General features: G+C 40.5%; 1 protein-coding gene across 7 annotated transcripts in view; it reads right to left on the bottom strand.

The window, feature by feature from the left end:
• Nucleotides 1–708: 708 nt before the first annotated feature.
• Nucleotides 709–24,862, bottom strand: part of PHACTR3 (phosphatase and actin regulator 3) — a 275,922-nt gene continuing 251,768 nt past the window's right edge. For all 7 annotated transcript variants that reach the window (XM_067468215.1, XM_060772011.2, XM_060772015.2 and 4 more), the window contains 5 exons: nt 12,959–13,014; nt 6,360–6,421; nt 3,405–3,545; nt 2,235–2,311; nt 709–1,318 (listed from right to left, as the gene is read on the bottom strand). In XM_067468215.1, the coding sequence (XP_067324316.1) occupies nt 1,303–1,318; nt 2,235–2,311; nt 3,405–3,545; nt 6,360–6,421; nt 12,959–13,014 (352 nt within the window). In that variant the 3' untranslated portion in view covers nt 709–1,302. The remainder of the gene's footprint in view (nt 1,319–2,234; nt 2,312–3,404; nt 3,546–6,359; nt 6,422–12,958; nt 13,015–24,862) is intronic.

Raw genomic sequence — 24,862 nt, 5'->3', positions numbered from 1 at the left:
GGCATTGTATTGGTGATGCAAACCGAAGTCATTAAAAACATTGTGCTTGAACTGAAACTTTATCCATGATGATCCATTCACACATGCAAATCATTATATGGCATTCAGATCATCAAAGGGATGAAAGTATATGTGTGAATCAGCTGAGTGTCTCAATATAATGTCTAAAGAGACAGATCACAAAGTTTTAGTTTTGGTGAGCAGGGATTTCTGGTCATTGGGCATAATTTGCAAACTTCAGAATCTTCTAAATACCAGTTTTATACTGTTTATGTGAGTCAGCCACTGATGTGATCAGCAAAATATACTGAGCAAAGGAATGCAAAAATAGGAATTCGAAGATGAGCTCTCCCAGAACTTAAAAGATTTAGAATGTGGCAAGTTGATGGCTACACTGCTAGCATGTCACAAATCATATTATGCCATACCTATTGCATCACAAGCAACATCACTAATATGTTGAGAGGATGGATACCAGCCAAGAGTTTCTGACTGCAATTCCATATTAAAGTTTATCTCTCTGTTACTGGCCCAATGACATTCGTTTTAGTAGTCTTACACATCTCTAGCCCAAGATTCTTTTCAGCGAGTCTTCATTTGAAATCGCTTCAATTCTTTCTGTGAAGTGAAACCAGATTTCATTCCATTTCCCTGTGATCTCTACTCCCCCTCCAAAATACCATCATACTCAGTAAGCTGGTGGATCTGTTTTCTGCAGTAAGTAATCATTTAATTAAACGGGGGAAATTAACAGGAGTCCAAAAAATGCCGCAGCTGTGTTTTGTTAGACATATATAAAAAGGGGGAAGAAATAATAATATAGTAAATAATTTCATATAACATGAACTTAAGTGTTTTATACAAACTAACTGTGATAAGTTCCAAATGTCTTGTCACCATGATAATACTGAATGAGAGTGTGCGCCATGTCCATTATGTCAGAGGCCTTGGAATGGTAAAGCCTGTACATGCACAACATCTCCTGTCCATAGATATGCTGCAATACAGTTTAAACAAGTAGTAAAAGGAGTGCAGTAGGTTCCTTTTTGATGAGCTTGACTTCAGTCGTTTCCAGCTAATCCTCCCACCCCACACGTATTGTGGCTCCAAGGCGAAGGCCATCCTCTGGTAGATCTTCCTTTTAAATATGTGTTGCAGAGATTTAACCTGCAGAGTCTTTCTTGAACTTGAAACATCAGCTTGTCATTGACTGAACCTCAAGGAAAGACCTTCATACTTTCCCTGATGCTTGTTCAGTAGTGGTATCAAAAAAGTAGACAAATTCTTCTCAGAAGAAAATCTCTATGGCCTGTGGAATCTAGAGGTAAAAACAGAAGAGAAATTAATCTCAAGATTGTATCACAGTAGGTAATTTCATTTAAGATGTGTCAATATGTCACAACATAGGCATATGCAAAAAGGTTGCTGACATTTTTTGTGGCCACAAACTTGTTTCTCTTCAAATTTGGAAACAACGTAATGACATTGCCCCCTGACTTTATGAGTTTCACTGCTCTTAACTTTCCTGAAGATCTCATATTTCATACAGGTTTAACATGAGGGGAGGGGAAACACTCCAGATTCAGAGAATTTTACTGTAAACAAAATTTGGACATGCAATTTCCAGTGATCATGGATTGCCACACCCAATATTAGGAAATGGCATGATCTCAGATGCACTGAAGACACATGTGTGGTGTAATTGTCCACATTTTTAATATCAGTGATGGGCTCCAGAATTGAACCCTGGTAGATACAATGGGGTCACTCTATTTCAAGGGATCACAGAAATCCAAGGACTACTAAGGGTAGGTGCTTTATTATGAGTCCATTTTCTTATTATGAGTTCGTTTTCTGAGCTTCTATAGAGAACACTCTTGAAAAACTGGGACTTGTATATGAAAGAGGAAATGGCTGGATTTCTTTCCAATTATTCATAATCCACCTTTTTCCCCTAACAGTCTGTGGAATTAAGGCTTTTAGGCCTGAAGAGACAATAGTGTCACAAAGAGATGCTATTCTGTGATTAAGTCATGCTATTTTTCTGTTGCACACACTTATAAAAGTTCGTTTTCCAATATAGTGTCACCAAAAGTTGTGGGCCTACAGTGCCCATCAGCCCCACCTAGCAGTGCCTAAGGGATCCCCACCTAAGGGATCAGTATTTCAGTTTATTTTGTTTTGTACTTTCTACATTTTCGAGATAACAGAAAATAAAAAGCTCAGTAACTGACCTTGTCAAATGCTTGCTTGATGCATGCACCTCCATTTCATTACTTTTGTATTCATTTAGCTCTTTGCGAATAGCTGCCTAGAAAGTTCAAATGAAAGTAGGGTTAACTGAGCATTAAAAATTAGCAAGAGAAGACACACCATCCCTCCAAAAAAATTGATGTTTTTTATTCTGTCCAACTGACGCCTTGTTGCAACATGCTAAAATTTTGCAAATCAAAATCTCTATGAATGTGAAAGTTCTAGATATCTAACACACCCCTCTATGCCTGATTTAGAAAGACAGAATTAGATGGTATCATTCAGAGGTAGTGGGATAGATTGCATCTCTTCTTGGCTGTAGGTAGAACTTGCTGCTTTTGCATATAGGTTGTGTTTAAAAACAAAGATCCTTGCAAATAGAAAGCTTATCACAAGGAAACTATAAAGCAACTTTTTCCAGAGGGAATTTGCACCCACAGGAGATTTTTGTAACTCTTGTCCTTAAAGCATAGGGGTGACTTGACATATTGAGATGTCTTGCTATAAAAATCATTTGTAGGAAAAAGTACAGAAAACCTCTTTAGATTTTGATTCATAGTTCTGATGGAAATCTGAGCCATAGAAGGGAGGCTTCTCCTATGCTACTGATATGATAATTTACCAGTGATTGTGTGCAGAATTTCAACCAAATGGCTATGCCTCCCATTCTGCAATTGCCACAAGCAGATAATTGTGCCCTAGTTTACAACTTTTCAGATCTGGGCAATGATTTTCCCTTTCTGCTTTAAGCAGATGCCACACAAGGTCCCTCAACTACCTACTTACAAACCTTGTTAAACATGCAAAATAGAAATATGAATTCATACCATCTGCACAAAATGGCATCTCAATGTAAAAAAGTAGCGTTCATTGAAAAACAATTTGCTATGCAAAACTAAAAGCCAAAGAAAGTATCCTTCCTTTGGCTTTTGTGTATACAAATACATTATCAATTCATAGTATGATTCATGGATGGTCTGCCTTTCTACAGAAAACATGGATGGAAACTGCTCAAATGGTTCTTTGATAACTAAACATACAGTGTGCTATATTGGAAGTCATTGAAAAAGTAACCTTTCAATTCCTCATAGCTGTACAATGCCCTGCATCTAAACACTTGTACACCACAGTAAGTACAAATAGGATTATACCTTATCAGCAGCTGAGAGCCTTGTCCATGGCTTGTCTGCTCGTCTGTCGTAATCCTGTGCTTTTGCCACTTCCACATAATCACTGAATCGAATTAGGATTTTTCTGTCTCTTAATTCATCAACTGTAGGTCTTTGATTAAGCTTTTGAAAGAAAAAAAAGTCCACATAAGTATTGTATAACAAATAATCAGGAGGGCAATATAACACATGGGACATTTGAGTTTTCATTTGTCCACCTTCTTATTTGCTTTGTATGAGTTTAGAAGTATAATAGGCAAGTAGTTAGCAGCTATGGATCCATAACGAGGCTATAAATCCAAAGCTGCAATGCAGAATGCCACCCAATATTTTGGGTTTTGTAGGTTTTGAATCATAAACCTTTATCTGTGTCTGTTTTAACTTTAGCAAAGTTCCAGAGCTGGGGGGAAAGTCATAATCCAGAGTGATGTTCTTCATACATTAACAGAGGAAATCCTTGCCACCATAACATCACGAGTCCCTACCATTCAGATTGTATATCTCAAAATGCATTTTTCATACATAAGTACATAAACATATTTAAATCATAATTCATGAAGCATGCTCATTAATATTCATTTTGGACAGGATCATGTATTTTTTGCTTATAGAAAGATAATCTGCTAGCAAAGGGTGTATCATTAGCCTTCATCTCTCAGGCCAAGGACATCGTGGCTGGAGCAACCTGTGCCCCAAGACATTTTGCACTACCTTTGTGTTTACATCCAGTCATGGACATCTGCCTGTGAATGTAAGGTTCCATCCTCAGGGCACTGGTGGCATTATAATATATGTGTGTGGAGTGGAAGAATATCAGAACAGAAGTTCAAATGATGATGCAGGTGACCAATTGGTTTTACTGGGATGTGCACTAAGCCCTATTCTAGCACAATTTGTAATATGTACACATCATACTGGTGTACAAATAGTGCTAGATTAGCACTATACCAAAATAGCTTGTATGGCTTTGAATTCAGTATATTTTAGCCCTGTATTTGAAAAATGTAACAGGTCTTGGTTCATATAGAAGCTCATAAATGGAACTATGCATTGTGAAAAGTTCCTGATTACTTGTAGAAGCTGGACGCTCTAATTATAGCCTTCTCTAAATAATTTCTTTAGCATACCCTTTGTGGTGCCAGCCTGCTGCAGATTCTGCTGCCAACTTGCTCATTCAGCAGTTCTGCAGTGGCTTGGACAAAGAGCAGCCAAGAAGAATAAGGACAGTTCTGAGATAGGTATTGGAACCTATAGCAGTCACAGTCAACCAGAGCTTTTTTCTTGGCCTCTTAAGACAACTTAATGCACACTGTGAAACAATTTGGCATTGAGGAACTGGATTGTGCTAAGCTAGAGACACACCCTGATGCACTAGGCAGCCACATGTCCTGTGATAGGAAAGGATGGCAGGAAATGAACCTCTATGAATACAGGTGCACATGAATAGGATTCCTCCATATGAACAGGAGCCCTGAGGAAATAGTGGAGTGGCGTGGGAAAGTTGTGTAATTAAATGTAGTGCTTAGAAAAAAATGAATCCAATTTGTGTGAATCGCAGGACAGGAGGAAACAACCAAGTTAAAGCAAAACCTGAATGAGGAGAAAAATACAGATGGGATCTGAAGAACTCCAGACAAAATTGAGGCTGAGCTTTTTATGTCACTGTGTAGGAATCCTGGCTATGTGTGATTCCCTAGTGCAAATGCCTAATTTTAAGCTGGGGTCAGCAGATCAAGCCTACTTCTCCCTCATGGATACTAAACACGTGCTGTGGGATCTGGATGCACGGGGAGCTTCTTTTTCAAGGTCCAGTGTGAAACGGGTGAGCTTTGTTTCTCCTCTGTACATCTTGTGAATGAATCTTGGAGATGCATTCAGAGAGACATTTCAAGAAACATGTGCAATTCATTTTTAATGCCAAACTATATTTAGAGCTTCTACTAAGGTTGCATTTCTTACCCGAGGAACTGAATGAAACTCTGAGGACTGTTGTCATGCCAATAATCCTGGTTACTGGCATAGAAATGCTTTATATATCTGATTACCAGAAATTCAACATCAAACTGAGCTTGTTAGAGATATATATTTAGAAACTCAAACAAATAGCTGCTGAGCTTTAGGGTATTTCCCCTTGACTCAGGTACTGCAGACACGTGGTTGCAGTGTTTTGTGAATTTGAGGCAAATCTATAGTCTTTAGCTGTGTGCATAGAGCTTTAGGGATGAGCTCAGCCAAGCAGAGGATGGTACAGCAACAGGTCTATTCTTAACAGATTCAAACAGGAAAGAATATGCACTGAAGAATGTCAGATAGCAATACATCTGCTATTCTGCAGGCAGAGCTTGCTGTGGACCTCTTGCCAATGGAAAGGAACTGCTACTGTAGCAAGAAGTATACAGGGAAAGTAAATAACTGAGTAGGTGAGTACAGACACTGCCTCCCTTATCTTGATTGCTACATTTATTGTTAAGTAATAATAATAATAATAATAATAATAATAATAACTTTATTTTTATACTCCACCACCATCTCCCCAAAGGGATTTGATGGGGAGCTCCAATGTAGCTCAGCTAAAGTTGGGCAGATGCAATCCCTTTAAGACCTGTTGAATCTGCATTAAACTTTCACGTGCTTCAGGGCAGTGCCCAGCAAAAGTAATCAGCAACTCTGCTCAATGAAGCAACAACAGGACCTCACATTGGCTGAACAATGTCCAGGGCACAGTGCAATTTAATCTGCATTGACTTGTGGATGGGGGGGAGTGTAGTTATGGGTCCCCACCCACAGGTCTCTCCGCACGCTTGCGCAGCTGAGATGACATAACCAGGATGTGCTTTCTTTTTTTGCTATAACCATGCTTTGCTGCAAAAAAACTGTTATTAATCCTGTGCAAAACATATATTTGATCAAGATAGGGAATATGTAGGAAGTGCTTACCTTTCTTGTCAGCCTCTGCTTGATCTCTCTTCTTTCTTCCTGTTCTGTTTGGTCATTCCTTTCTGCAGAAAATATGAAGAGAGAGATGACTTTCCTCATCAAGGCCAACTTAGTTGCTCTTAATCTTCTTTCTCGCCCTCAATTTCTCACAATCAGTCAGTCAATCAGTCTGTGTGTATGTCTCTCTTGTCTCGCTCCACGCTACCAGCTCACTACACAGCCCACCTTTGCCTGGTCGTCTGCCAAAAGCATCACACGCTCCTTAGCAGCAGGGGCATGCGGATGCCAATCTCTCCGGCCCTCTTGCCAACAGCCAATTATAGTGGGCTTCAACAATGGCAAAGCAACCAATCCCATTCCTCTATTAGGACAATGAGGAGTGCTTTTGGGGGGAGGGGGGAGGGAGGATCGATAGACTTTTAGAAGTCTAAATGATCGCTTTGCGATGCCACATCTCTGTCTGAGTCATCCGTGCTGCCCTTACGAGCTGGAACATCGTAGAGCAGCTGCTTCAGGGAACACACGTTCCTTGTACTCTTACTCTGCCAGGCTCCCGTAATTTTGTTGATTAATTTATAACAATAGCCAGCAATCAACTCCCACGCATTCCTTTGCCTTCTAATATTCAAGTTGTGCCAATCTTATTATAGATCCTTAATGTATTTGCAAAGAGATGAAGGGAGGGAGGGCTTCCCTTCTCTTCCTTCTCTTACTGAGATGCTCTGCTAACCTAAAGCGTGCTTGCTTTCTGCTCTCGTATACCGTAACTTAGCATTCAAGCTGTGATAACTCATACATGCTGGTGCTAAAAATAGACACGGCTGCTGTAACATTGTGTGAAATATATCCTTCGCCCTGGGATACAACTCAATAGATTTTTCTATTTCAAGGGCTGGCTGTTGCTAAATTAAGATGTGTGCTTGCAACCTCAAAGGAGAAGGAATCAACGGGAAAGATCTTTAAACATCTTTTGGGTGGGGGGATTAGGAGGGGGGAAAAGGAAAGGAAAGGGAGAGAAGGGCAATCCTGATTTGCGCATTGTAGTCCCATGTGGCTGGGGGCTATTTTCTGCATTAAATCTGACATAAGATTCTGTCTCCTTCAGTAGGCTAACAAGCATAAAAGATGTTGCTTGGGAGAAAAAAAGAGATGGGTATTTTTAGAATCCATCTCTCTATTTTTTGCCATCTACTGCACACTATGAAAGGAGGCAGGCACATGGTGCTATTTATGGAAGGACAGTAGCTGCTAGGAGACACGTTGTAATTGGAGAGACTTAAATCCCGGCTGTCTTGACAGTAAGCTGCCTAGACATGAACTTGAATATGAATGATATTGCCTTAGCCAGGATGTCAATTTTTTTGCTTCCATGGCATCATGGTGTGTGTATACATGTATCTGTATGTACAAAAGTAAGCATACAAAACACACACACAAGTGAATGCCTTTATATGTTTTTATCGGTTCTTATATTATATGTTAATGTTTTTAATTGTATTTTATGCTTTTGTGGGCATTGAATTGTTGGTGTCTGTAAACTGCCTTGAGTCGCTTGCAGGCTGAGAAGGGCAGTATACAAATAAGGTAAATAAATAAATACACTCACACAGGCATACATTCACGTATGTGTATACAGCTGCCTTCTGATGAGTCAGAGTATCCATCCCTCTATTCTCCTGACACTGATTGGCACAAGAGCTCTCCAGGGCTTAAAACAATAGTTTTCCTAGCCTGGAGATGCTAGAGATGGAGATTCGGGACTATCAGGATGAATGGGACATTCCTTTCTAGCACCACGCCTCCTTGGCAGTGAAGTGGTAACCCACCTCATCTGCCCAAGCCCTTCATTGTATTAGTTAGAAGCTGCCAAATCCACTTGAGAAGATACCAATAATGCATGAACTAGGAATGAAAGTAAGATGACTACATTTGTATCTATGTGCAGCACTTGTACTGCGTCTGGGTCTTAACCAGGCATGGGCAAACTACATTCACATGTGCACCCAGAAGGGGCAATAGTTCAGTGGACAGCACAGGCTTTTACACTGACATGTTACTCAGACATTCTGAGAGTAGCATGAGATACTTCTTCAGGAGAACTGCAACCACACTGCATCAATAGTGCACAAACCCATCCTTAGTCTAATGGAACACCCACAAATGGCTTCTGATGTTGTAAATAGCAAAGGCTTGCTCATCTTTGCGGCTTGTCCTTGAGATACAGAGCTACCCCTTGAAAGAGAAACATTACCTAATGCAAGACTGTATGCTGTGACAGGGATTTATAGTATCACAATTATACAGGGCAAAAAGGAAAATGAGCAAATGCTGTAATAGCAGCCTGGCTCTGACTGCCCTTGTGTCCATTAATAATTAAGTGTCTGGTTTTAGGTCCCATCAATCTTAATGAGACAACTCTTCCAGCTATACAGTGCCAAACACAAGAGTGTAATTTACACCTTCTCTCCCTTGACAAGGTTTCTAAATTAGCCATGACACTGAAAGAATTGCCAGGGCACACAGGGATTGATTGGTGTTACATTTGGACAAAAGAAAAAAAATGCTAGACTACGAACTTAACTAGCCTGATCACATAAAGGAGTCTAAGAACTCTTCATGTTAAAAAGGAGACATTTAAAAAAGAAATGTTACACGCCAAATCATAGAATCATAGAATCAAAGAGTTGGAAGAGACCTCATGGGCCATCCAGTCCAACCCCCTGCCAAGAAGCAGGAATATTGCATTCAAATCACCCCTGACAGATAGCCATCTAGCCTCTGTTTAAAAGCTTCCAAAGAAGGAGCCTCCACCACACTCCGGGGCAGAGAGTCCCACTGCTGAACGGCTCTTACTGTCAGGAAGTTCTTCCTCATGTTCAGATGGAATCTCTTAGGATATTTCTCAGGCAGGTTGTGGCTCTTACTAGCTTCAACTGTGTAGGATATGTTGAGTAAGTGAAGGATTTGCTCTTTGGCAGTGACTGCACTGTGATGTTCCACTTGCAGGGAGAGACTTGGAAGGACTATAGTTCACTGGTTAACAAATGTGTTGCATGCAGAAGACCCCAGAGCCAGTTCCTGACACCTCCAGTTTTGAAAGGATAAAATCATAGATATAGTGATAGACCTCGAGGTCTACCACTGTGAACTGGGCTAAACTGAGGAGTGGAAGGCAACTTGGTGCCTATAGTAGTTGTATATAGTACTAGCCAATGATAATACTGGCTTGTTCCATGGCACATTTCTGCCTAGGCCAGTGTGCCTCACAATAATGCCTTCCTACTGATTTGGACTACAACTTTCACCATTCTGTGGGAGATAAAGACAGATATAACTCAAATCAATCCCTACTTCCCAGTGCAATATACTCATGAGTGCTGCAGCTCATTTTAGAGGCATCATACTTATAGGAATCAGAACTAGGAAAGAGCAGTCAGAACTAAATGTGTACCACAGTATCCTCCAAGTACCTACAGCCCAGAAGATGCCTAGGGTACTCCATTTAAATACTCAGAAATATCTGGACCAAGTGCAAAGTAGATGCAGAGATGAGAGTCACTAAATAATGCTTAGCATTCAGCAACAGTATCCTGGCTCTTAAAAGAGGTGTACAAACTTTGAATGCAATAGTTTTAAATGACTTTGACCACTAGGGGGAGCCTGAATATCCTAAAGCCACAAGATACAGTCTGATCCTGGAAGCTAAGCAGGGTCAGTCCTGGTTAGTACTTGAATGGGAGACCACTCAATAATATTACGTTATTTCAGAGGAAGAAACTGGAAAACCACCTCTGAGTATGTCTTATCTATAAAAATCCTATGAAATTCATGAGGCTGCTGTAAGCACACAGGTGTATACACACACACACCCATACACACACCACTGTTTGTATTTGCTGTAAGCATTATTAGCATTAAAGGTGCCCTCTAACCTAGAGATCCACTTTACCTTACTTCTATTTCTATAAGGCAACATTTCAAACCAGTTCTCTCAAAAATCAATACAAAGCTTTCTGTTGGTATTTATGTGGGATGTAGCCAACATGTAATAGAAAGGGAAAAACCATCATACATAGAAGCAGAGTGTCTGCCCACCTAGTTGGATCTATTCTGTCAGTGGCTTACTTGGGTTTCAAAGCAAATTTACAGTGTTTAATAAGAACAGAACTTTAAGTCTTTTGCATGCAACACAATTGGTACTCTACCACCTAACTATGATCCTTCTGTTATGGCAATACAAGTGGTTACTACTCAGAGCTTGCAAAATTTACCTTCTCAAACTACTACATTCAGAATAATTCTAGCACAAGGCAATACCAACTATGGAATCCTGGAAGTTGTAGTTCACAAGTGTGACTTCTACAAACTTGGCTGTTAGTAATTCAGTCAGGCTTGTGGCCTGCATAATCCTGCGCAAGGATGGACCAGCAGAAGTACTTTTCTTCCTTGCTACCTGCTACTGCTTTTTAAATAGGGTTTGTTTGGCGCTGTCAGCTAGGAGGCATCTAAATGCACCAGCATGATCATTTGGCTGGTGGCCCATCTTTCATGGACAGGAATTGGAACTTTGATTGGAAAATAGAAAAAGTAAATTAAACTCAGCAGTTGGATTTCCCATGGGAGTAAATTCAGAGGAAACTACAGGTTTTGTCTGTAAATGACATCTGGGCACTCTCAAACTACATTTGACTTGTTATCTCCGGAGGAACTCCTGGGAAAACTGGCTGCCCTGATCCAGTTACCCCAGGCTTGCTGGAGAGTGGAGTACTGGAGAATGGAGGGTGAACCATTTTCAGACTTCCAGATGTTATTGAACTATAACTCCCATTAACTCTTGCCAATTATTCTTCTATTTAAGGCCAATGGGAGTGGCAGTCTAAAAACTTATGGAGAACTACAAATAAACCCTATTGCAGTAGTTCACCAAAATGAATCCTTATGGTATGTTACACTAGTTTACACATGTGCATAAGAAGTAGTATAACTTTGTCAATCCTCTTTGCAATCTATCTTTCCAAAAGCACACACAGAATCTTCTCACATATTTAATTTAGCAAGAAGGGTGCTAACTGATTTTTTTGCAATGGATATTCACCCAGGTCAAGCTTTTGAACTGCACAACCGAGGAGTTCAGTGTTGACTATGCTGGCTTATATTCATTAATTTTTTTGCCTTCATATTGCAAATGGTGGGAAGGATGAGGATGGGAATGCAAGAAAGTGACACCAATGAGTTCATAGAAGATGTCAGATTCTCTCTAGCAATAGCCATGAAAACAATGGCAGGGTTTGGACAAATCAGGATGACCCTGATCATTGCACATTTACTCAGAGAGAAGTTCCACTGAATCTGGGAAATTGCAGGGAAATGTGCTCAGGACATTTACATCTACACTGTGGAATTAATGCAGTTTAACACCACTTTAACTTCTAGGACCCAATACTATGGAATCATGGGATACAGCTCCCATGATTCCATATCATTGGGCCATAGCAGTTAAAATCATGTTAAACTGCATTAATTTGGTGAGGTACCAACTCTTGTTGACAGAAAACATTAAAGACCTTGTAAATTGCAGCTCTCAGAATTTCATAGTGTTGAACCATGGCAGTAAAAGTCATGTCAAACTGCATTAATTCTATTGTGTAGATGCATTTCATGTCTTCAATCTGCAAAAATCAGGTGATAGGCCCTCACTGTTCATGAGGTCAACAAGATAAAGCCTTGTGCCATATGTTCTACAGAGATGTTTTATGAAATGTTCAGAAGCTGTAATCCTGAGAAAATTCACTGATATTACTAAGATCATTTTTGAACTTCTGACATGCACTTTGCTTGAGTATAGCCTCCTGAATTGCTCTCCAATTTTACGTCAACTGAAATTTGATGGCAATACAGAATATAATGCATGCATAATAATACTGTGACACGTTTTTCATGGTCTTATTTCATGATTTATGTTGGCATAGAAAAGTCAGTGTTCTGCAATTAGTCTGCGCATCGGAAAACTCACTTTTCTGATTGGGTGTCTCCACATTTCACTTTTAAAAGTATGAACTGGAATGCATGCCACACACACATTTTTGTAGTTCCAAAAAAACCTCACTCCAGATCACTGTTACACTGAGTCAGAAATGAAAACAAAAATATTTTCCAAACAATTTCTAGAAAGACACCAAGAAATTGTTTTGGCATTTGAAGTCAAAGCTGACCATTTCTGCAACAGATGCTAAGGGAGTTCTTGGACAAGCAACTTGCCTTTGGCCTCAGTTCTAAAGTAATAAAATGGGAATAATTTTGGAATACTTCAAAGCTGTGTTGTGAAACCAAATGATGTGAAGAATTTAAACCACTTTAGACACCATGAGATAGATGATTTTTCTGCTAATATCAAGTGGATGAGCATAAAATACAGACTAATTTAAACCATGGTCCTTATGGATGCTCCTGCTGATAAAAGATACATTCTAAGAATAAACATCACATTGCATTACCCACCAGCCTTCTAGAAATACAAACCACATAAAAAGAGGAAATTATACTGCTTATCAACATTGCTTCATGTGGGAAACATAAATTTTGTACTCAAATATACTTACGTTTCAAGATATTTCTTCTTTCTAGCTCTTCAACAGCAGGTCTTTGGCTCAGTCGCCTGCGGAAGAAAATCAAGATGACGTTTTGTACCATTGTCTTTTTCTTTGGGTTTACTGGAGGTTTTTGAGGTTTTTTAAATTTTTCTTGGCAAAGTCTACTATGTCCTGAGACCAAAAGGGTTGGCGGCTTGTGGGCCAGGTCACAAGCAGGAATCAAAGCCACACGAGCTGCCTTTTGCCTCTCTGCTTGTTTCCATCCCAAAAGATCAGCTTCTGTTTCCAAAGAGAGAAAAGTTCTTTGCATGTAGACAGACACCCTTTTCTCCTACCGTTCGTCCCACTAACACAGATTCATCTCTGCCTCTCAGAAGAATAGCTGAGAAATGCCAGAAGTACTCTTAAGGCAGCCAGATTCTGGAGGTGCCACTATTCAGAATTGTAAAAATGCGTTGCTTGCAAATCTCTGCAGCTGCTCCTTTGGAATCTCTTGAAAGCTGGAAGAAGCCCCACGCTTTTCATCTTATCTCGGATCACTAGTGATACATCCTGACAGCATTTAGCCTTGGCAGAAATAATACAGCTTCTGTGTGCAGGTGGTTCCTCAACTATAACAGCAGAGCCCGCTAACACGCTGTATTTAATAGCATGATGTGTGTGTGTGTCTGTGTAGCTGCTTCGAGCATCACGAAGCATCCCTTGGAGTATGATGCCTCCCCTTTTACTACAGCTGCTCCGGGATTGACTCTACGAGATCAGATGATTACAGCCACAGCCATTGGATCTTGCATCCCAAATGAGACTTCCCCCAAGAGAGACACTCGCTTGCTAATATCTGCCTTGAAAATCTCGCAGGGTAATTGTCCTCCCCCGCAGCACCGGCATTTATAGATACTTTCTTGGCCAGCTTTTGAAATACTGCTCATAGATGTAGCGACGAAATAAACAAATACATTCAGAACGAGGAGGAGGAAGCACACACGAATACCAAGAAGGCACAGGTTTTACCTAATACCAAGATTTCCCCCCTCTCCAGCTTTCAATTATCAAGCTATTTATTTATTTTTATCTTTTGGTATATTTTCCAAATGAGTTCCCATGGTAACAGACGATAACAAAAAATATGGATAAATAGAAGCATTATAGAAGGGACGGATTGCCAAACGTTGAAATGAAAGTTGAAGGAAGGTGTAGTGAGATAATTGTAATATTAATCATAATCACTTGAGAAACTGCAAGTTGCTTCTGGTGTGAGAGAATTGGCCGTCTGCAAGGACGTTGCCCAGGGGACGCCTGGATGTTTTACCATTCTGTGGGAGGCTTCTCTCATTCCCCTGCATAAGAAGCTGGAGCTGACAGATAAGATCTCACCCTGCTCCGCGGATTTGAACCACCGACCTTTTAGTCAGCAATCCTGCCCGCACAAGAGTTTTTATGTTTTACCATCCTTGTGGGAGGATTCTCTTATGTCCCTGCATGGGGAGCTGGAGCTGATAGAGGGAGCTCACCCGTGCTCTCCCCGGGATTCGAATCTGCAACCAGTCGGTCTTCAGTCCTGCCAGCACAAGGGTTTAACCCATTGCACCACAGGAGTCTCCTAGAGAACCATAAGGGGCAGTAAATGAACTAATAGAAAGTGAATGTTGCTCTGGTTGGCAATGCACCTCTTCCACCTGGATCTGGAAGAAGCCTACATGATGCTACCATATCTGTTTTTTTTCGCGTGCTGAGTTCTAATGTATATAACAAGCAAATTACATTTATAATAGGGGTGTATATAGTGGAGAAATATAATTTAGAATAGAATAACTTTATTGTCATTGTATATTGTATGATGAGATTAAATCAGTGGTTCTCAACCTTCCTAATGCCACGACCCTTAATACAGTTCCTCATGTTGGGGTGACCCAAAAATATAAAATTATTTTCATTGCTACTTCTTAATTGTAATTTTGCTACTGTTATGAATCATAATGTAAAGATCTGATATGCAGGATGTATTTGCATTCACTAGACCAAATTTGGCACAAATATCCGATGCACCCAAATTTGAATACTGATGGAGTTGGGGGGATTGATTTTGTCATTTGGGAGTTGTAGTTGCTGGGATTTATAGTTAACCTACAATTAAAGAGCATTCTGAACTTCTCCAAAGATGGAATTGAACCAAGCTTGTAACACAGAACTCCCATGACCAACAGAAAAGGTTTGGTGGGCATTGACCTTGAATTTTGGAGTTGTAGTTCACCTACATCCAGAGAGCGCTGTGGACTCAAACAATGATAGATCTGGACCAAACTTGGCACAAATGCTCAATATGCCCAAATGTTGAATACTGGTGGAGTTTGGAGAAAATAGACCTTTACATTTGGGAGTTGTAGTTGCTGGGATTTATAGTTCACCTACAATCAAACAGCATTCTGAAGCCCACCAAGGATAGCATTGGGCCAAATGTCCCACACAGAATCCCCATGACCAACAATAAATACTGTTTTCTGATGGTCTTTGGCGACCCCTTTGACATCCCCCTCGCGACCCCCCCCCCCCCGCGGGGTCCCAACCCCCAGGTTGAGAACCATTGGATTAAATGCTTTCCCCAGCACATATCACAAAAACAACACACTGATCCCTCCACATTCCAACCACTATCGCATAGCCATCAAAGTGAAACCTTAGAGTTCAATATAGTTACAGTTCTAGGATAAATGCTATCTTTCAGTCTGTTTGTCCTTGTTTTTGCACCTTGTACCATCCGCCATATGGTAATATTTTTTTTTAAAAAAAAGAATATTCTGTGTGAGACAGATCCTTAAGAATGCTCCGAGCCCATCCTAAGGCTGCGCGACTTATAAAGTCCTTCCAAAGAGGGGAGAGGGCAACCAATGATTCTCTGTGCAGTTGTGGTGACCCTTTGGAATGCCTTCATATCTGCCACTGTGCAGTTACCAAACCACACACAGATGCAGTAGGCTAGGACACTCTCACTATAGCACAGCAGTAGAAAGTCACCAGCAGTTTTTCATTGTATTGTTAAATCTTTGATAAAAGTCTTATTCTGCCTTTTTCAATTTTATTTATTTGTATTTTCTAACTTGATTTGATGATATGTTGTTAATGCAAAAGCTGCATCTTGTGCTAATTGACTGTGTTTCTCTTTGAAAAAATTATATTTGACCGTTGATGTATTTTGTACAAAATTCCAATTTTGTATTCTTTTTTTTTAAAAAAAGTTCTGAAATGGAATTCATTGAAAAATCTAGAAAGCCCCCTTGATCTTTCTTAGTGAGGAGAAAATACACACATGTATAATAGAATGGTGTCCTGAGATGGTTTTTAAGCAAATGATTTTAAAGTGGATATACGTCCCGCCATTGAACGTTTGCTGTATATATGCTGAGTCCCCTGCATGGTGAGAAGGGTGGAATACAAATGTTTCGGATAAATTTTCAAATAAATGTAAAAGAAAGGGGGCATCTCTATGTATAGGAAAACTTTGTTGTTCAGGAGTACATCCGATGACAGTCTGAATTGAGAGCTTATATTTGAGGGGGTTGTTTTAGGGAGAAATTAGCTTTACGTTCAAAGTTTTCCATCAAGTACAGATCGCTGTACGTCTCTGTGTACTAGGACATGAATTAAACAGGTAAGTGATTCACTCAGTGATCATAATATCCAGTAATGGCATGCCTGTGTAAATATGCTACTAGAGAAACAACACCACACAGGGAACTTTCACAACACCTCCTACGCAATACTTGCAAAAAGTGCTAGCAGATGAATGTGCTTAATCCAGTTCTAGGTGGAAATTTTTCAAAAGAGAACTTTTGCCCTTATTTGGAGGAGGACGGGACTTCTTTCTTCCACTTTTCCAGGGATGAAAATAATACTTGAGGGGGGATAGATCAAAGTTCTGCCTCAAACTAATAGAGTTTCAATGGCTATATTGTGCTCTGCAATATAGCCAATGTAGTCTCTGCATTTAGATTTAATTATTTAAGTCTGTCAACAATTGGTCAGGCCTTATTATTTGCTTACAGATAGAATTTCTACTCTGGACAATTTTACTCACGAGAAGGAATATTTCTCTCTGATCTGTCCATTCTCCATCCTCAGAAGTATTCTGGGCAAGAGTGCCCCTGTGTTGTCTCTTTTCTTCCTACATACATAGAATCATAGAGTTGGAAGAGACCTCGTGGGCCATCCAGTCCAACCCCCTGCCAAGAAGCAGGAAAATCGCATTCAAAGCACCCCCAACAGATGGCCATCCAGCCTCTGTTTAAAAGTTTCCAAAGATGGAGCCTCCACCACACTCCGGCTGGGGCAGAGAGTTCCACTGCTGAACAGCTCTCACAGGAAGTTCTTCCTAAAGTTCAGGTGGAATCTCCTTTTCTGTAGTTTTAAGCCATTGTTCCACACTCTAGTCTCCAGGGCAGCAGAAAACATACCCAATGCTTGTGGTTGGTCTAGCAAGAGTGCAGCAGGTACTCATATTCAAATTTGAGAATTGGGGCACCTTCTATCACCCTGACACAGGATCAAGCATTTAGTCTCCAAACAAATATACATTATCGGGTACAAAACAGTGCTTCCAGGAAACCCTAGCAAAGGTTGATGCTGCTCTGTGTTCCATGGTTGGGAAGACTTTGGTTGCCGTGTATGTGTGCTGTGATCTGCCCTGTGTCCCCTTCTGGAGATAGGGTGTAATATAAATAAAGTGTTGTTGTTGTTGTTGTTGTTGTTGTTGTTGTTGTTATGATGATGAAGCACTGGTTGGAAACTGGAGCTGCATTTATGAGCCCCTGCTTGTCTTTGTAAACCAGGAGAGAGGCACTGCATAAGGAGGCACTGCCTACTCCTTGCACAATCTCTCAAAAAAGACATACACTTGTGTTAACTGGGGGTATCTCTAGCATAAGCCATCAACAGAATGCTGCCTTCATTGTCAGCAAATGCCCACCACACTATACTTACAGAGATCTTTCAAAAATCAATTCCAAGCCCTCCATTGGAGAGATTAATGTGCTTTGCACAATCTCCGAATGCTAGCAGTGACTTACGCTGCAAGCTTATCTCCAAATCAAAGGGGCCACGCGACCTGCTGTTCGCATTCCCTGCACTCACTTCATTTCAAACAATCCCCTCTACTGTGTACAGGTTTTCCCGGAAGCTTTACATTAGATTATAAAGGATATATAAACAGGATTGGGGGGAGGGAGAGTAAATGCTGTCTAAGCATATGATTGAGATAAAAAACAGTCCTCAGAGTGTTTATGAATATTAAGGCTTTGTGTATTTACATGGCGAGCTTCAGATGTCTTGCTTCAGAACCCAGGGAGTTTGAAGATTATTTCTGCATGAAGTAAAGACAAAATTTACGCAACAAATCCAGGAAAGGCTTTTCAGCGGATGTACACCTATTCTCATCTTTTTCAACATCCCCAAATACCAGCCATAAATAAGCAAAGTGGGTCATTCTTCCACATGTGAAATAGAAAACAATTCAACCTCCCTCCCTCTCACCCACTTTCCCTTATCCTAGAAGCAAATCCCCTTTGGCACAGAAGCATCCAAGCCTGGGATTTGAAGTTTATGAACATGTCTCTGCATGCTAAATCCAAAGACATGGTTTACACAAATAACCATGGCAGAATGTACATACTAAAGCCCAGTTAATTGTCTAAACTACTGATCTGAAAATCTCTGAGTCCCATTTTCTTTGCAGTTCCCAGAGTTTCACCAGCAACCCTGTCCCACCCAACTTTGTGAACTTATTAAAAATAAGTCATGCATGGAAACAGCTGTACTTTTTGGTGTCCACTTTTCATAATATCAAGGTTTCATTCATTTTTCCTAGACTTGAATGCATTTCCAGATGTCAAGAGCATAGTTGTATACTTTTTCAAATATAAGGTAAAGGTTTCCCCTGACTTTAAGTCTAGTCGTGTCTGACTCTGGGAGGTGGTGCTTCTCTCCATTCCTAAGCCAAAGAGTTGGCATTGTCTGTAGACACCTCCTAGGTCATGTGGCCAGTATGACTGCATGGATCACTGTTACCTTCCTGTAGAAACAGTGTCTATTGGTCTATTCACATCTGCATGTTTTTAAATTGCTAGGTCGGCAGAAGCTGGGCCTAACAGTGGGAGCTCACCCCACTCCCCGGATTTGAACCACCAACCTTTTGGTCAGCAAGTTCAGCAGCTCAGCGATTTAATCCACTGTGCCACCAAAGGGGGGGGGGGGATTTTCAAATATAAATCATAAAATTTTAACAAAAGACAAGAATCTGACATTTTAGCTAAAAGAACTTGAAATATGATTAGGATATTTTCACTAACAATCTTTCTTGAACTGAATAAATTTGTCAATGAATTAGTTTAAAAAGCACCCTTTATTAATAAGAATGCCTTCTCTATCCATAGTACAATTGTGTACACAAAATTTGCATCATATGATTGTATTTGTTGCTTCTTTAGTAATAAATGCAAACCAGATGTAGTCTACCTGGATGTTTAAGAAAGGGCCAGAGCTTCATAGCTGAACATGTATTTTTCACACAAAATAACTGATTCATTTCCTAATCTCTCCAGACTAGGCAATTCCTGTTTGAAACTCAAAACAACTGCTGGCCGTCCAATTGTGTAAAACATTCTGTGCCAGAAGAACCACAATTGGATTCTTTTTTCAGTCTTGAGTATGCAGAAACATGCCTTTAACCATCTGCAAGTCAAACTACAGAAGGCATGTGGCTCAAAATTAGAAGCTGATAGCATGTTAATTTTCCAGCACTGGGTTTCCGACAGTTTCATACCTGAGCAATTAGCCTTGCAAATGAAGCGTGTTTACCTCCCAGTGACCAAACACAAAATGAAGTCAGCTAATGTGCAAGAGGTAAACATGTGCCACATCAAACACAGATCTTTTACCACATAAGAGAACTTTACTTACAGAGAGATCCCTGACCACTTCGTGCATTTCTTCCAGTTGTCAAAATTTGGCAGGGACAGTCTCAATCCTCCATCCTCTAATTCAGTGCTTCTCAACCTGTGGGTCTCCAGGTGTTTTGGCCTAAAACTCCCAGAAATCCCAGCCAGTTTACCAGCTGTTAGGGTTTCTGGGAGTTGAAGGCCAAAACATCTGGGGACCCACAGGTTGAGAACCACTGGAACTTGTTCAAACCCCTTTAAAATGTCCCAGTTTCTGTCAGTTTTCATACTCTCCCCTTTTCTCTGCAGCTTATTTAATTTGCTGCAAACTGAGTTCAAAGTGCAACAGTAGTTTTCACTCAACTTAATTGGGAGGAGAGAAGGTGAAGTCGACCTTTCCAGTTGGCTCAAGCAAATGCAAACCTGTGACAGCATTTCCTAGTTTGTTCTTCCTTTATAATACCTTGTGTCCTGGCTTTCATTTGTCAAATATTGGATGGTATGCTCATGCAGTTTGATCCTAAGTAAAATGGATTCCCAGTGTTAAAGCATGCAGAGTTCCTACTAAAATCCTAGTGTCAACTCACCACCTGTGATCTAAAGTCAGCAAAGTCAGGAACTTAGAATGATTAAGTCTAAACACAGATAGATGTGGTAAAAATCTAAAATGGTGGAATAGGCTGCACCACATCAGGTGATAGATGCAAGGAAAAATAAATAATAAAAAATAAACTAGCAGAACATGGGCTGAGTTGGGTTAGAATGTTCCTTCTTGTTGTGCTTGCTTTCCATTTTTTTTTGGTTGTTACTCAAAGGGATGAACCAGGAGCAGTTCACTTCATTGCTTCATTTGCTCGATTTCTAGATGGTTTAGATGGAGATTATTACACAAATTGGCAAAAAGCACAAATGTACAAGTAGCCATTACACATCATTCCCTCTCATGAAAGACTGAAGTGGTTGAGTGCCTATCACATTTGAAGTGAAACTAGGACACTCAAAATAAAGTGATGGTTTCTTTGTATTTAGGAGGTTCCATAATATCTGCAGGCATGAAGACAGATCCTTGAACACCTCAAAATCAGGCTTATCCAGACCATGATTTTTCTGATTTCTATGCATATGGGTGAAAGCATAAAGCAGGAGAAGAGTGCAAGTCATTCCAAAGGTGGTGCTGGAGAAGTATAATGGACTTTTAGAAACACGGAGAACTTACAAAAGCCTTTTGTCTCACCCTGGTCATTCCACAGATATATAAACCCCTTTTTCCCAGCTCCAGCAGACCTCTGAAGATGCTTGCCATAGATGCAGGCGAAACGTCAGGAGAAATGCCTCTAGAACATGGCCATATAGCCCGAAAAAACCCACAAGAACTGACGGAGAAGTAGGTTCCAGGGCAATTCAAGCCTGAAGAAAGGATTTCCTACAAATGCAAATGGTTCACTCAAATGGGAGATTTGCCTCAGGACATTAGGTTTGGCTGCCACTCACTGATCAAAATGATGATATGGAAAAAAAGTGGAAAACATAATGGATGTTGGCTGAATTATGGTTATTATAATAGCACACCTTAGCCACGATACATATCTACTGATCAAACAGCTATTTTTCCTGGTTCTGTGAGAATTATTCTCTAGGTTCAGTAAACAAGGGACTGTCCCTGAACTAGTTAGCATTCAGTGGAGAACATGCTGTACTCACTCTTGAATCTGTTTTTTACTTTCAAAATAAAAAGAAGCAGGAAGGAAGAAAAGAAAGCGAAAGAGAGACTAGGTGGGTGGGTGGCCAAAGCAGAGGGAGAGAGAGGAAATATTCCCATTGTCCCTGTGCTGAGGGAGCTGTCCTTTGAGATCATCGTGCTTCCCAGGAAAAAAGGAGCATGACCTCCAGAGAAAAAGAAATATTCATCAGATACAAAAGCGTAACCATGGCACTGAAAAGGAATCATATTGTGGTTTTAAAAAGATGTGGGCCAGGAAAATACAGTCATGTAAATCAGTGGCTCCCAAGCTTTTTTTTGACCAGGGACCACACTCCAACATTAGTACCAAAAGGGTTACAAATCAGTTTTTGGTCAACTATAAATTCAGTTTTGTTATTTGGGGTGCCGATTCAGAAAATTGCATTGGATAGACCACATGAGCTCTAGTTTCTGATACAGAACATATGCCATCCATGGTTCACCATCCGCTCACCCACAGAAAACCATATTTAATAATCTAGAGCTGATGTGGTAGTAGTAATCTTTCATGGATAGTCAGCCTCTCCCCTCCTGACATCCATGTTGCCTCAGCATTATCAGAGGGTCACACATAGAATCATAGAATCAAAGAGTTGGAAGAGACTTCATGGGCTATCCAGTCCAACCCCCTGCCAAGAAGCAGGAATATTGGATTCAAATCACCCCTGACAAATGGCCATCCAGCCTCTGCTTAAAAGCTTCCAAAGAAGGAGCCTCCACCACACTCCGGGGCAGAGAGTTCCACTGCTGAACGGCTCTCATAGTCAGGAAATTCTTCCTAATGTTCAGATGGAATCTCCTCTCTTGTAGTTTGAGTTCTCATTGCCACATAGTTTTGACTCAATGGTGTAGTAATGGTGAGGCCATGGACCATATTTTCATTGTATTGTCGAAGGCTTTCATGGCTGTAATAACTGGGTTGCTGTAAGTTTTTTTGGCAGTATGGCCATGTTCCAGGAGCATTCACAATCTCTGAGGATGCCTGCCATAGATGCAGGCAAAACATCAGGAGAGAATGCTCCTGGAACATGGCCATACTGCTTGAAAACTTTACAGCAACCCATATTTCCATTTTTGTGGATCACTGGTGGTCCATAGACCACAGGTTGGGAACTACTAATTTAAGTTGACCACCATATAAGCATGTATTAATGAATAGCCAAGCGGCAAGACCTTCTGACTATGGAACTATGGAGGGAACAAGTTTATCTTTCCAAATTAAGGGTGCATCTACACTGTAAAACTAATGTAGTTTCACATTCCTGATCATTTGTCATGGTGCAATGCTATGCAATCCTGAAGTTTATACTTTGGTGAGGCAACAGCATTCTTTGGCAGAGAAGGCTAAAACTACAACTCCCAGGATTCCATAGCATTAAGCCATGGTAGTTGAAGTGGTCTATAGGGTAAATTTAGTCTTGATTGAGAGGTTTCAGTTTAGGGGAACAACAATGTCACATCTACTTTTGACCTAACAACTGCATAAAAGTATCCACGCACATATACACGTTGAGCAGCAGCTTCTGACATTACTTTTGCAAACTGAAAATGCATCATTTCTGGTTAAATATATTTGTTTGCTTTATGAGCAACTTGGTAGGAAGCCAGGGCACATAAGAACTCAATCAATTTGCTTTGAAGGTTCCTTTTTACTGTGACCTTTCCTGGATGAAAAACACTTGAAACATTCAAAAGCGAATCTACTTTTTTCTGTAACTAGAGTTCAACCAGTACAATATATGAACTTATGGTCTATCTAAATCTGAATAATGGCTTCTAAGGTCTGAGTTACTTAATTCCAAGGTTCCTCGTCTAGTTTTAACTAAGAATTTCACACCTTTCGGAAAGTAAGTGCATAGGTCACTCTCAAATATTACTTTCCCTCTACACTTCTGTCCTTAATATCTTTAAAAGGCAATCATAATGTGGTGTACTGGTCTGATGTGAAAGACAAAGACTGAGATGTGTCCTCAACCATGAAGTTCACATGCTCTTTCTCTGCTTATTTCATGTGACTACTGTAAGAATAAGTCAAAACTTTAAAGCATCGCTATCAACACTATGCTATAGAGCAGTATTTCTCAAACTCTGCTGCTCCAGATATTTTGGACTTCAGTTCTTGCAATTCCTAACAGCTGGCAAGGTGGCTGGGATTTCTGGGAGCTGAAGTCATGTATACCTGGAGGAGCACAGTTTGAGGAAACACTGCTATAGAGAGAGTGCAGAGATGGGCACTGCAAAATCATCAATTCTCATTGCTCCCTGGTATCCCTAAAACAAACACTTACCAAATTTACCAAAGCAGAATACAGCGGTACTATTACTTCTCTCAATCTAGACTCTGCTATTGATGCAGATGAAAATTACATTGGCCTTTTTAACTTGTGGTCCACTATGACTCCTAGACTGCTTTCACATGTCCTGTTATTAAGTCAGATTTTTTTTCGTGTCAGAAATGACTTGAGAAACTGCAAGGCGCTTCTGGTGTGAGAGAATTGGCCATCTGCAAGGATGTTGCCCAGGAGACATCTGGATGTTTTTGGTATTTTATCATGCTTGTGGGTGGCTTCTCTCATGTCCCGCATGGGGAGTTGGAGCTGACAGAGGGAGCTCAACTCGTTCTCCCTGGATTCGAACCTCCAACCTGCCAGTCTTTAGTCCCGCCAGTACAAGAGTTTAACATACTGTGTTACCGGGAGCTCCGTCAAGCCAGATAACACCCATTCTGCACCTGTGCATTTCCTTTTTTTCTGTTAGTAACTTACATTTCTCCTTGTAGCCCAGATACAGGATCCCCATTTAGCTCTCCAATTCCTTCCTCTACCCCAGGTTCCGATAACTATTCTCACTGACAGGCAGATGATCTGAGATAACAGCATTTCCCTGCTCAGTTGGGACAATGTAGCCCTCCCCAGCTTATCTAAAACGGAATTCCCAGAATCCACAAGGTATGTATGAATGCCAGTGTTGATGGAGTGGATGTCAGTGTATGGACTGTGTAAGTGGAGCAGAATACTCACTAGGAGCTCTGGCTATATCCTTACTTGGCACCCATGTAGCCCTTCTTCAGGATAACAGTTTGACTGTCATACAGAGACAAAATTCCTCCTTAGACTTCATCCCTTTGAGATGCTATTGATGTTAGTGGTCATCACAATATCCTACAACAGTGAATGCCATAAACTAAAGAAACACCAGAGTTGTTTCAAAGGTGGTGCCTGCAATATACACTGCTACTGAACTTGA

This window comes from Anolis sagrei, chromosome 4 (genome assembly GCF_037176765.1).
Source record: "Anolis sagrei isolate rAnoSag1 chromosome 4, rAnoSag1.mat, whole genome shotgun sequence".
Classification (NCBI taxonomy): domain Eukaryota; kingdom Metazoa; phylum Chordata; class Lepidosauria; order Squamata; family Dactyloidae; genus Anolis; species Anolis sagrei.
This window is presented reverse-complemented; position numbering and strand designations above follow the sequence as displayed.